Here is a 12,429-nt window from a genome sequence, read left to right on the forward strand (position 1 = left end):
GAGAGGTGGAAGACTTGAGCCTCAAGTCTTGGCGCCTCTCCATTCAAACATACTCATAGTTAGTACAGATTAAAGTATCAGTTGCGTTAACTAATAGACAGTAGATATAAGCGCCTCCATTTTAGTTATTTGAAAGATGCTATCAATTCATTAATCATTTCCTAGATCTGTTTGGCATTGATTCCAACTCCCCAAGCTTACCGAGTGAATTGACTGCACGAAATCGTGATACATTTGAAGACATTTGCTGTCGTCGAGGATTCATATCTAGGACTCTCATATAATGCCAAGCTAATCTCAGAACATATTTCAATCAACGGTACTTACACTCATCAGTATTTGCTCTTTTTTACTTCAGCAGAAAATGGAAATCCGAAAATCCAAAGCCGATTATCGGGATGACTCAGCAGTTTCGCGGACGAAATCCGGCAAACCCGACGAGAGCCGAGAAACATCTTTAACATCCAGTCGGATCGGTGAATTAAAGTAGACCCAATGCGATCGAGTCTCTCGTGTGAATTCTGCAGGTGTGAATTACCCACTGTTCTCGTAATGACATCATTGGGCATCTATATGGTGTCTGACCTAACAATTGAACTATAGGAAGTCAAAAATAAAATGCATTAATGCAGGCTCTGCACCATGTCAGAAGTGTCAGAAATCAAGATTACCAGGTTGTGAACTTAGCAGGCCGCCAAGCAAGACTCCGAGAAAGGCCATTCGTCGGAATACCTTTGATACCCCCAGCCAACATTCTACCCATGAGCATGAGAGTCCTGTACCATCAAGTTCAGCAGCCTCACCGGCTAGAGCAGGACAGGATCAGCGACCCAATATTCAAGATTTCACCCAGTATGAAGATATTGCACAGGTAGAAAGTCACCTGACAGGGCTTTCCACTGACCTAGTCTTGAAATCTTTGAATGTCTTCGTGAACAAGTACCCTGAACTTGCCATTCTTCATCTCCCGTCTTTCGCCAAGAAGCATCAATCGCAAGATACAAAGGAAATCAAGACCTTATTAGCTGCGTTGCTGGCAATCACCAGGTCGCATCCTCTGCTGATCACATTTCCTTGGGAAAGTTCCCTCCTGCCAAAGGAGCGATATGCAGAGTATGCTCGGGACAGGTTATCTAAGAGCTCGTTTGAGGCTCCTAGACTCGAAGTGGCACAGGCGCTTCTCATAATGACCGTCTATGAGTGGGGTACTCGAGAATTCCATCGTGCTTGGATCTACTGTGGTAAGTTCAAGTTTGCTATCAGGATTTGAACGAGTCAAGAGAGCTAATGGTCAAAAGGAATCGCTACGAGAATTATGCAAGCGTTGAATAGTTCCCGAATCGCACCGTATCCGCTCGATTCAACTCCAAACCAACGTGAGTCTGTCTCGTTTGCCATTGAAAACAGGACTACCTGGGCATGCTTTATTCTAGACCGCATGGTCAGCTCGGGGACATACAATCCTCCCATGCTTCCATGGTCAGAGATGGAAAAGCTGAAAGTTTTCCGGCCTCTGAGTGCCGTGGAGTTCGCATTCGGACCCGATCTCGTGTCACAGATGAATGGCATAGAGAATAACCTCTCGACGCCACAACGTGAACAGACCGCTCTATTCGACATCACACAGTCCTTCGAAGTTCTCGTATCGGGATTCGATATCTGGGCACAGGTCATGACGTTCATATATAATGATGGTCGCCGAGCACCCGGAATGTGTGCTCCACAGAATTGTCCATGGGCTTCTGAATCCCCTTGGTCAAAAACAAGACACCATTTGCAGACATGGAGAGCCAACCAACATCATCGACTTTACTATCCCGATAACAGTGTGCTGGCTCATACTACACTGGGCTACGGTGAATCTTTCACATACCTTAACTTGCTTTACTACATATGGTATGCGTATACCAGCTTTCTCTCCCCAAAATTTCTAGGCTTACCAATTGTTTAGTACCCTAATGCTCCATAGAGAATATTTCCCTTTCATGCCAACTGGACTATCAGCCCCTCGGGGCCCGATTGACCCTCCAACACTCGAAGCCGAGTCGCCAGAGGGATGGTGGGAGGCAAGTGCATTTGAGCTTTTTTCGGCCGCAGAAAACATTGCATGTCTTTTACATGATGCCTCTGAGTGTGGCGCCGAGATCATATCTCCATTTGTGGGATTCTGTGCGTTTTCAGCAGCATACATGAACCTCTATGTATCCAGATTTCCACAAATGAATCTGGGCCGTAGTCAGAATGCAGAGCGTAATCTGAACTACTGCCTAGCCTATCTTGAAAATTTCCGGCAGGTTTGGAAGCTCGCTGATAGTTGGGTTAGTATATTTGGATTTCATGGACTCTTTGAACGGCGAAACTAATTTTCATCTCAATAGCTCGCAACTATCAAGAACGCGTCACTGTTGTACCAACGAGCCACGGCAAATAGATCCCGATACCAAGGGAAATCTCGGTTCGACTTTGACGTTCTTCACCAATCTATCCATGAATTCCGAGTCGTTGATCGATCCGACCAGCATCTTCAAGAGATCGAAGGTGCAGAGCGAGAGGTCGAGCGTGAGGTAGTTCCAGTTCCTACACCTGCCACGAATGCAGGGACAGATTCGCTAGATTTGGATATGCCGCTCAATAATTTACTTACTGAAGTCAGTACTTATGCTCACGAGCAAGGCATGTGGTCTCATTGGTGGGGTTCACTTGATGATATTAATCTGTCCATATTCCCGGAACAAGATACTTCAGTACCGAAGGAGCCATGATTTGTTTCACTAGAGTCACGAATACCATATACAACTTCGCCCAATATGACCAATGCATACTGAAACTTTCCGTGAAACCTGAGCTATTTGCCCACGGCGGGGGGCGGATTTCAGGTAAATGACCTAACGATAGAAGTGCTTACTCTGTAGTATGAGTTACGAACTACTATGAACAAGATAGTCAACTTCAGCTTCTTCTTTCTCTCAATAGAAAATCTATTTTTTTTTATATCTGCCACCTTTTTTTGTTTTCTTTTGCTCTCTTTTTGCACCCTGCTTCCTAACATTAGGGTAAAAGCAATCCAACACGAAAATCAAAGACACTGCACCTGCAGCAGTGACCATAACAATAGTGGTTCAAATAACCATAATATCAACCTCGACAAACAAGAAACTCTCAAAATTTGGGAGTATCACAAATCACGCAAAAACGGAAAAGATGAAGCAATAACAGCAGAACAACAGACAAAGGAAATGATTTGAAGCAAGGTAAAGAGTGACAGATCTTTCTGTGGGTATAAGACAAGGGATAAAAATATCAAAAATGAGTAAAGCAAATGCAATATCAATCAAATGTAAACAAAAAACCATTCAACTACTAACTTGGCCCCGACTAGGCACAGGGAGAGAGGCACTGCCGACTACTCCCCAGAATAGCACTAGCAGTACTGCCCAGAGTTGTACGACTCGAGCCATTAATTGGCGTTGGGTTGGCGATGACTTTGGCTCTCAGGGCTGATCGGATCTCCTCAACACTTCGGTCTTTCCATCCCAAATAACCCTCTTTACTCAATGGGTAGAGCGGTAGGTTATCCTCGTGAGCAGTGAAGTCCTTCACCTTAGGCGTAGCTGATGCCGTAATGACATCCAGCTCTTGGGCAATCTGGTGGCAGTATGTATCGAGGGGAAGATCATTGACATCGTCACCGAAGGGGTTCTCGATCTCACGGCCAATAGCGGCAATTCCGAGAATGACATATGCGGCGGCTTGGAAGTGTTAGCTGGGCCTAGAAGGGGTGGTGCGAGTACTTACCGATTGAACCCGGAATGGACACCCATGATAGAGACCCATAGAGTTGGAATGGTAGGACAAGCACGTATATCCATGTAATCTGGGCAATGGAGATGGTATAAGCTGCCGGCAGAGGAGTATCAAGTACACTTTCTGTGCCAGTGACGACTTCCGTGAGAGACGTCAAGCAGTTTACTAGTAAGGTCAGCGTTTCGTTGATTATCCACACAAAGAGAAGTGCTCCGAAACTAACCAGCTTGCGTCTGATAAACTCCCTGGGAGAGAGTCTCATTCGAAATGCACTCGTTGATATACACGGACAAATGGCTCAGCACCTCTAGCGGCAAATGGCCGAGTGGCTTTTTCGCTCGTTTGATCAACTTCCTAGGATTTGACTCGGCAAATGAAAGAGACAAGTACTCCCCAACGGACTTCCAGAAAGATTTTTCAGGAGGCACAAGACGCTGGCTGTCATGAGCCTCCTTGGCAAAAGTATCCAAATGGCCCACTAAACCTGCTAGATCATCATACCCGACATCTGGCTCAAAACGGAGTTTGTGTTTCAATGAAATGGCAAAAGCTAGGATGAGGTTGATAGCCGTGAGTTTTTGAAGAAGGTCTTCTTTCTGAAGATCGCCTTCGCGTTCAGCAATGTTGATCCAGATTGTGCGCGCAAGATTACGAGATGATTGATGGAGCAAAGCCCAGTACCTTCGACCGCTGGCCCATCTGCAGCCTATTAGTACCACCTCGCTACAATAGGGACATAACGTGGCACTCATACCTTTCGTAGCCGGTGGAGCTTTGGAATGAAAGCGACAAACCCACAACAAGCCCGGTAACGGTCAGTAGTATATTGTCAATTCCAACTAATCCGAGTTAGTATACATTTCAAACTCTAGTATTTGATTTGCAAACTGTAGATTGAAGACACTCACGATTATAAACGTATTTAGAAATCACAGTCACAGTGGTTGACCATAACGCAACGAAGATCAGCGGAATGATCAGCTTAGGCAGCACACTACCATGCATACGGAAGACGATAGGCCATTTCGTATGTTGGTTCATATCACGAGGGCCATGCTAGATTAATTGTCAACAAAGGAAAGTCTTATGAGTCGTGCAATTTTGGTGATAAGCGTACAAAGTAGCGAACCAATTCACTGGAATTGCGGCGCCTCAGCGTCGATGGAGTATCTCGGGGATTGACCACATTTTCAAGAAAAGTCGGACGGGGAGTAAGACGACGACCAGGAGCAAGAAAATCCGGTGATAAGTCGGCTTCTAAGTCATGGTTGGCGAAGTGAACAGGTTCGGATTGTGGATGGAGATCGGGCAAGACAACTGGTGGGCGTTCGATATTGTTCAAAATTGGCATACCCACAGCAGGTGCTGCAGATTGTCCTTTGGTATTGAGTGATAGCACCATACAGATCAAGATCAGTCAGATGGAGGATGTTGAGTCACGAGTTGCTGTTGAACCTGGATCTTTGTTTGGGCTTCTCTTTTGGAGCTGGGATGTAGCTGAAATGCAGGATAGACAAGCGAATGACTCTGCGAGGGTGATAACGAATGACTAAGGTGAATAAGAACGAATGAATGACTAGGGTGAATGAACTTGAAGTTGGATAGAGACAAAGGTGAACGGGCGAGGGAACAGGGTTGTATTAAAGATCGTCCAGTTACCCACCCCTCTGCCCTAAGACACCTGTCAAGCGAATCGTCGCTTTTCGTTCAAACAGTGTACCCCGCAGGGGCTCGAAATGTCACTAGTATCCATTGTTATGACTGGTTTGATAGAACTTCAAGATCACGAAGTGCCAAATTATGAAACTGCGGCAGTTGGTAATAGTGGAAATGACTTCATGACGCCTACGTCGTGAATGATATGACATTCGACACTTGGTCGAGAACTCGCTACTTCTACGGCGAAAAAACCTTGAGTCAGAGACTTGCATAGGAACTAAAATACACGATGCGATACAGATACGGAGGAGAGTATGGGTCTGGATGCAGACGCCCGACGGTCCAGCCCTTGTTGATCCCCCTTTTCTACCTTCTAGAATTTCCATGACTTTCCTTTTGCACAGTACAGTATGTTTATGCATTCATGCCATTTTTTTTGCTACTTTATCTTCTGTCACGTGTTTACTTCGGGGTAGTATAGGAATGCAAGCTTTCGGATAGAGTAGCCTATCTGCTCACATCTATCTGAACATGAGATTCAAAGTGATCTTCAAATCCAGACGAGAGAAGAAGTAATTCAACTGACGATAAACACTGCTCCGGTGGAGAATAGCATGGAGCTAGAAAAATATGATTGGTCTGATAGGGCGTTGAGTGGAGATACTCCGCCGTGGTGTAACGGCCGTCGATTCAAACACGGCTTATTCCAGTCTTCAAGGCACGAATCCCTGTAACATCCTGCCTGGCTTGAAAATGGCGGTGGAATAAATTTCAAATCGGAGACGAGAAATAGGGTCCTTGACCTATCGACCCTCGGCAAGTGGTCTAGTATCTCATAGTTTATCTCATCGCAAAGTCCCAGTGATCAAATTACCCGTCTTTCGAGCGCTTTGTCTGATGAATAGAGTGGGTTGCGAGTCAGAATACGATATCAGTGGATGGAAGCTTCATGGAGTCTCTGTTTTCTTGGAAGTAAAGTCGCGTAAAGTCATTTTCTGCCAAAGAGCTCCTTGCGTGAATGAAGGTTGCGGGTGAGTAGTACTTGAAGGATCGAATGATGCTGCGCAAGAGGCTATCTTTCTAGCTCGCCCTAACAGTCTCTACTCTACCCATAAATCCAAAACCTGTGAATCCAAGGAATATTTTTGCTCAACATGATAGTGCACTGCTATCTACCTGATAAATTCTTGTAGGGCGATTGGCACTGCTATCATCATAATAAAATGCATTGTGAACATTATAGGTATAATGTTGGTAGAGTGGTGGTCATTGGCCTTGGGATGGTAAAGAGATATCAATTTATAAACCGACGCTCAATCTTTTAAGCAACGAAATCGTGGTGAAACGAATAATATATCTCGACAGAAAGATTAAGAACAGGTCGCAGACTCAAAATAAGAAGGAATCTACTAACTCTTTGGCCAGGTGCTAGCAATTGAGCGAAATGAAAGAATATTTGGTATCTTTCAACATGAGCTCTCATCTGCCCTTCAACAAAATTTATCATTCTTCAAGAGCCTCGCAGCGTAGGCTGTTTCCTTTAGGCTGGCCCTTATCGACGTGCACTTCCTTTTTTGGTGTTTTTGAGCTGGGCTTATTGACGAAATGGGCGGTTTCTTTTCCACTGCAATCAGGTCGACTTTTTGTTGTTAGCGAAGTAATTTGACATTGGTGGTGATGTCCGAAGTGGTACGTACTCATAAAAAGTACATTGGTAATAATCATCTCCGGGCTTGATGGACATCCAATTCACCCAAAGAGATCTCTCTAATGTTTGACATTGTTTTCCTTCAAATGTAAACCCCGATGTGTGAGACCCGAATAACGCAGGAAGATTGACTTCGAACTTGTACTTTACTATTTGTTAGCAAGGAACAATTTCCTTTCATCGTTTACTAGTGTGAACAGGAACTCACTTTTGGCACATCGTCCTCAGCTGAACACAAGCAAGCAAAAGTCAAAAGTGGAATGAGAGAAAATTGCATTGTGGCGTGGTTATAGCTGAGCTTGGAGGTTCAAATTGACAATTTGGGAAATCCTGTTAACGGATAAGATGTCGTCGAGGACTAATATGAATGGGTTGGAATAATAAGGAGCTTTCCTCTATCCTTTCATCGCATGTATCCCTTGTTTCCCCTTCTAGTGAGACAGCCATACCCTGCATTCCGAGTCTTGCCCAGTGAATTGACCCGGGATATGGATCCCTTGCGTGCTACCGCAAATACAAGTCACGGGTAGATAGAAAGGCGTTAAAAAGATATTTTGGCGCTCATAGATGCAGTAAATGAAATTGCAGCATCATAGATGTAATTTTATCCGACGTCCCTTCTTGTCGTCAAGTCACCATTTCTGGTAGCAAACCTTGGCAATTCATCACGGAACAGGAAAACCAATTCCTAGACCAAACAACATTCGTATTAGGGCTTGTACCGAAGGCGAAATTTCTAAAAAAAAAAGGTGAAGCTCCCGCAGCTGGTATACTCATCAGCCCAGTCGAGCAGCTAGATTTCTCTGGGTCTTAGATTTTGCTAGTAACATACGGTATACGGCCGTGAATTTTGGGATTTACATTGAAGCAATATAGATCAACAGTTCTCTAAAGCCTAGAGGAACGGTATATAGCAATGGAATAGAATTGAAGGCGGCATAGCGATTATCTGCGAACAGATTGCTTATGCAATTTAGATACTAGCTATTCCACAACCTTGAATTGTCAAAAAAACAGGTCTTTTTTTTGGAATCACAGCCATACAACAAGCCACAAATCTCGACATAGGTATCATAATTTGCTGCAATGGCGGACCCAATTTTTATTTGGCCAATTCAGGTCTCCTAGGTCTCGACTGACCCGGATTTCGAATCTTTTAGGCCATGCCCCTCCCAATGATGAGATGTTATGATCTTTTGGCCAACCCGAGAACTTCGACCCAGACTCATCAAAAAACTTTCGCATCCAAGTGCCAATACTCTCTTCAGGGAACATGAATGGGGTTTTTAAACCCGATAGTAAGTCTCTGGAGGATTTGTCTTCCCCCATTTCAAATTCGTAGTCAGAGCATGCATTTAGGAAAGGCCCTTCTTGCCAGAAATCTGTGACAACCTCGACGTTTGCAAAAGGATGATCAGCAAAGGAACAACGGTGGCGTATTCTCCCACGGTAGATTTCATGAGACCATTGTCCTGGCAGAGATGTAGCAAGAATGATTCTACCGTGTGGGCCTTCCTCCTCGATGCGTTCAAGTTCTTCCATTAGATAAATCTTATCTTGAAATGTTATAGGGAGGCACGGGCAGATCTCGACAGTTCCATAATGCTGTGAGGGACTCTGTTCATTGGAGGTGTAACCTCTGGGAGTATTTGGTTTCCAAAGAGATGTCAAGCAACGGGTTGCACCGCGTCCGGTGAGACAATGAGTTCTTTTCTTTAGTGGTGGATGAAGGTACCAGCATTCATTGCAGAATCTCCAGCGTTTATTCTCCATCTGACGGAGCAACTGTACTCTGGGCCACTCATTGACTTCTTTATTGAGACATAATACTGGTCTTTTCTCAGGGGGCAAAGTCGGGCAATATCAAGCTTTCTTGTCTTAATAAGGTAAATGTAAGCTTCATACAGATATTTGCAACACACCGAAAAACAGATCTGGTCAGGTAGAGGAAGGCAAGCGAATAACAATAGCACCACCGGCAGAGGTATTTTCGGGTAGAGTGAGAATGACGGTTGATCATGAGAAAATACATTTCTTATAAAAGCACATACTCGCTGCATAGTGCTGAAGTAATGTTAGAGCTGTGCTACACTGGTGCAAATGGCTATCTAGTAATGAGGATCATCGCGCGAAAGGGAAACTACTACTATTAGTAAAAGTCACCGGTGAAGGTACTTGAGGATCTCAATTGCGCTGATTTGCATCATCAACTACTCACGAGCCATCCGTGGTTTGTAAGATGTAGGAGTAATATTCTCAAAATTTTCTTGGGAGTCAAATCAAGCGGGTGAGCGCTACAAAATCTCGAAGCTTATCTCAGTACAAAGCCTCTATGTTGGAAACAGGAATATGCTGATTGATTACACAAGTATATTCACGACGATGAAGACATTAAGACAGATAAGATAAAGTCAACTTTATACACTTCGTACATAGTACTACTGTAGTACACTAGTGCAATGAGCATTGAATAGAACGAATCACTAATGTCATGATGACGATCCTGATATAAAAACTGCTGGTCACAGCGCCAGATGGACAAATGACTAATGCACTGATTATTAGGATGTTCCCACTCTTCCTCATTGTTGATCCTAAGTGACCGGAACTGCCGGATAAAACAGTGGGTAAAGAGTATCATTCTACTGTATCTATCTCACCTCCATAATCAAATCTCAAAACCTACGGCCGATTCCCGGTCTCGTCTCCGGGTTTCTTTCAACGGTTAGTAGTGTGGGGTTTCTGTTCTACTTTGCTTCTGGAAGGTGCTTGATTCCTGGTTTCTCCGCATCAGAGACCCAGGAGACCTAATAGAATCCTACTAATGAACCGGATTCGATCATATCTTCGCTAGCGGCCGAGTCATGGATGAGGGGCCCCGGGGGGGTCTACGCCGGCCCGGCTCAACCCCAACCGGGCCGGCAACAACCCGGACATGGGGTTGGTTCGTGGGTGCCCAGGGAAGGAACTAAGCTTCTTTGGGAAGGCGGTGCGTGGGGGCTGCAGGAAATCTAAAACAAAGTATGTTATGTAAGCAACTTTAATGAGCGCCTCATGGCAGTAACAGACGATGTATAGATGCGATATTGAGCGCAATTTTGATAGGAATTGAACGCTAGAAAAAAAATTGGATCTGATAGGGCGTTTTGCCAGAATGGGAGACCCGGTGTAAGCTCAAAATATTCACTTATCAGGCGCTATCGTGATGTAGTTATGGGTTTAGGTAATTTTCTCCATTTTTCTCCATCGCCACGCGCCAAGGCGAAAAAAAATATGGGTCAATATGCCTCCATCTCCGGTCAACCTCCACGTCGCGCGACTTCCGGCACCTTTTTCTTCTTGTCTATCTCATCCAGACGCCTGTTGAATTCCATCTTACTCGACATAGGCCGTCATGACTACTCACGAAACCCCCCAAGCTGTCCCCCAGGACATTGAGATCTATAATGACACTACAGACACCGAGAAGCAGCAGCAGAAAGATTCTGTTCCTGAAGATGACCCTTTCGGAAATGAAGAATCCGGGGAAGTCAAGTACCGAGTCATGAAGTGGTGGTAAGTATTCTACTGTGCTCATACCTTTGGTGATATCACGAATGGCTGACCCAAATCCTCTGCAGGCAAGCTGGAATGCGTAAGAACCCATGATGGTCCCTGGCTACGGCCGTGGAAACTCAATTCTAACAAACAATACAGTTATGGTAGCTGAAAATATCTCGCTTGGTATTCTATCTCTTCCATCCGCAGTTGCTACGCTTGGTATCATTCCGTAAGTTGAACAATATATGCCCGTCTTCGTGGGCCACTGACTAACTATCCATCAGATCATTTCTTATTCTCATGGGCCTTTCTGGTATCTCGTGGTACACCGGGTACATTATGGGCCAGTTCAAATTGCGCTATCCCTCAGTGCATAGTATGGGAGATGCTGGAGAGCTGCTTCTCGGTCCCATCGGCCGAGAGTTGTTCTACGTTGGTCAGCTACTTTTCATCATTTTCTTGATGGCCAGTCACATCCTCACATTCTCCGTGCTTTTCAACACCATCACGAACCATGGCACCTGCACCATCGTCTTTGGTGTCATCGGTTTGGTTGTTTGCTGTATTGCCGCTCTCCCTCGTACATCCGGAAAGGTGTTCTACATGTCCACTGTGTCCGCCGTCAGTATCTTGGTTGCTACCCTTGTCACCATGATCTCCATCGCAGTCGAGGCCCCGGATGATGTTCAGAACGATATTACAACTGATCCTTCTTTTGTGGACGCCTTCCTTGCCGTCACCAACATCGTCTTCGCCTATATCGCTCACGTATCTTTCTTCGGTATCATGTCTGAGATGGAGGATGCCCGGGAGTTCCCCAAGGCACTTGCTATGCTGCAAGTCGTTGATACCAGCATGTACCTTGTGACTGCTATGGTCATCTACTGCTACGCAGGCCCCGATGTCAAGTCCCCGGCACTGTCATCCGCTGGTCCGCTTATGAAGAAGGTCGCCTATGGCTTGGCCATCCCCACAGTATGTTTTGAATCTCGATCTTATCTTCTGTGACAATTTACTAACTCGTATAGGTTGTTGTTGCTGGTGTTGTTTTCGGCCACGTTGCCTGCAAGTATATCTACGTCCGTATCTTCCGTGGCGAGCGCTCCCACCACATGCACCAGAATAGCCCTCTTGCCCTTGGTACTTGGGTTGCTATTGGTCTGAGCACCTGGACCATTGCCTGGATCATCGCTGAGTCGATTCCAGTCTTCAATGACTTGCTGAGTCTGATTGTATGTAGTTCAATCCCCTTATTCTTGAGTTATTCTTTACTAATAACTTCGTTCAGAGTGCCTTGTTCGGAAGTTGGTTTAGCTGTAAGTCTTAAATCCCCAGTCTCGTTTCCACCATGACGATCATGCTAATTTTCAATAGACGGACTCCCTGCACTTTTCTGGATCGTTATGAACAAGGGGCAGCTGACTGCCAACTGGAAGAAGATCACTCTCCTGATCATCAATCTTATTATTCTGGGAATTGCCTGTGCTATCGTAAGTTGCAAGATACCAGACTCTCCAAAATAATGGAATATACTAACAGACCTAGTGTGGCTTGGGACTCTACGTCTCTGGCAAGTCCATCAACGAAAGCTCGTCTACCGCCACCTGGACCTGTGCCAACAACGCCACCTAAATAAGGGGTTTCCATCCATGGAAATATCCCGTCGCTACGATACGTCTGAGACGATTGTTTTATATAAGGTTACATGGGTGTACATT

General features: G+C 45.1%; 3 protein-coding genes across 3 annotated transcripts; 2 read left to right on the top strand and 1 right to left on the bottom strand.

Annotated features, from left to right (window-relative positions):
• Positions 1 to 604: 604 nt before the first annotated feature.
• On the top strand, positions 605 to 2,762 carry N7469_003387 (fungal specific transcription factor domain-containing protein; the record flags this gene model as incomplete). The annotated part of the gene is made up of 4 exons (XM_056642307.1): positions 605 to 1,241; positions 1,299 to 1,896; positions 1,952 to 2,318; positions 2,379 to 2,762. Coding segments are annotated over 4 exons (1,986 nt in total), but the record flags the coding sequence as incomplete, so codon positions are not given.
• A 613-nt stretch (positions 2,763 to 3,375) lies between these two features.
• Positions 3,376 to 5,206, bottom strand: N7469_003388 (uncharacterized protein; the record flags this gene model as incomplete). Its single annotated transcript, XM_056642308.1, has 6 exons — positions 3,376 to 3,749; positions 3,796 to 3,969; positions 4,028 to 4,503; positions 4,559 to 4,643; positions 4,713 to 4,860; positions 4,922 to 5,206. 6 exons carry the CDS (start codon positions 5,204 to 5,206, stop codon positions 3,376 to 3,378), a joined length of 1,542 nt encoding a protein of 513 aa, XP_056501720.1.
• Positions 5,207 to 10,565: 5,359 nt separating this feature from the next.
• On the top strand, positions 10,566 to 12,343 carry N7469_003389 (uncharacterized protein; the record flags this gene model as incomplete). The annotated part of the gene is made up of 8 exons (XM_056642309.1): positions 10,566 to 10,726; positions 10,792 to 10,805; positions 10,868 to 10,940; positions 10,996 to 11,686; positions 11,740 to 11,943; positions 12,000 to 12,027; positions 12,086 to 12,201; positions 12,257 to 12,343. The coding sequence occupies 8 exons, from the start codon at positions 10,566 to 10,568 to the stop codon at positions 12,341 to 12,343; spliced, it is 1,374 nt and encodes a 457-aa protein (XP_056501721.1).
• Positions 12,344 to 12,429: the final 86 nt, after the last annotated feature.

This window comes from Penicillium citrinum (assembly GCF_028827155.1).
Source record: "Penicillium citrinum strain IBT 23319 chromosome Unknown utg000003l:1.0-4596430.0:1.0-4598250.0, whole genome shotgun sequence".
In the NCBI taxonomy this organism is placed as follows: Eukaryota; Fungi; Ascomycota; class Eurotiomycetes; order Eurotiales; family Aspergillaceae; genus Penicillium; species Penicillium citrinum.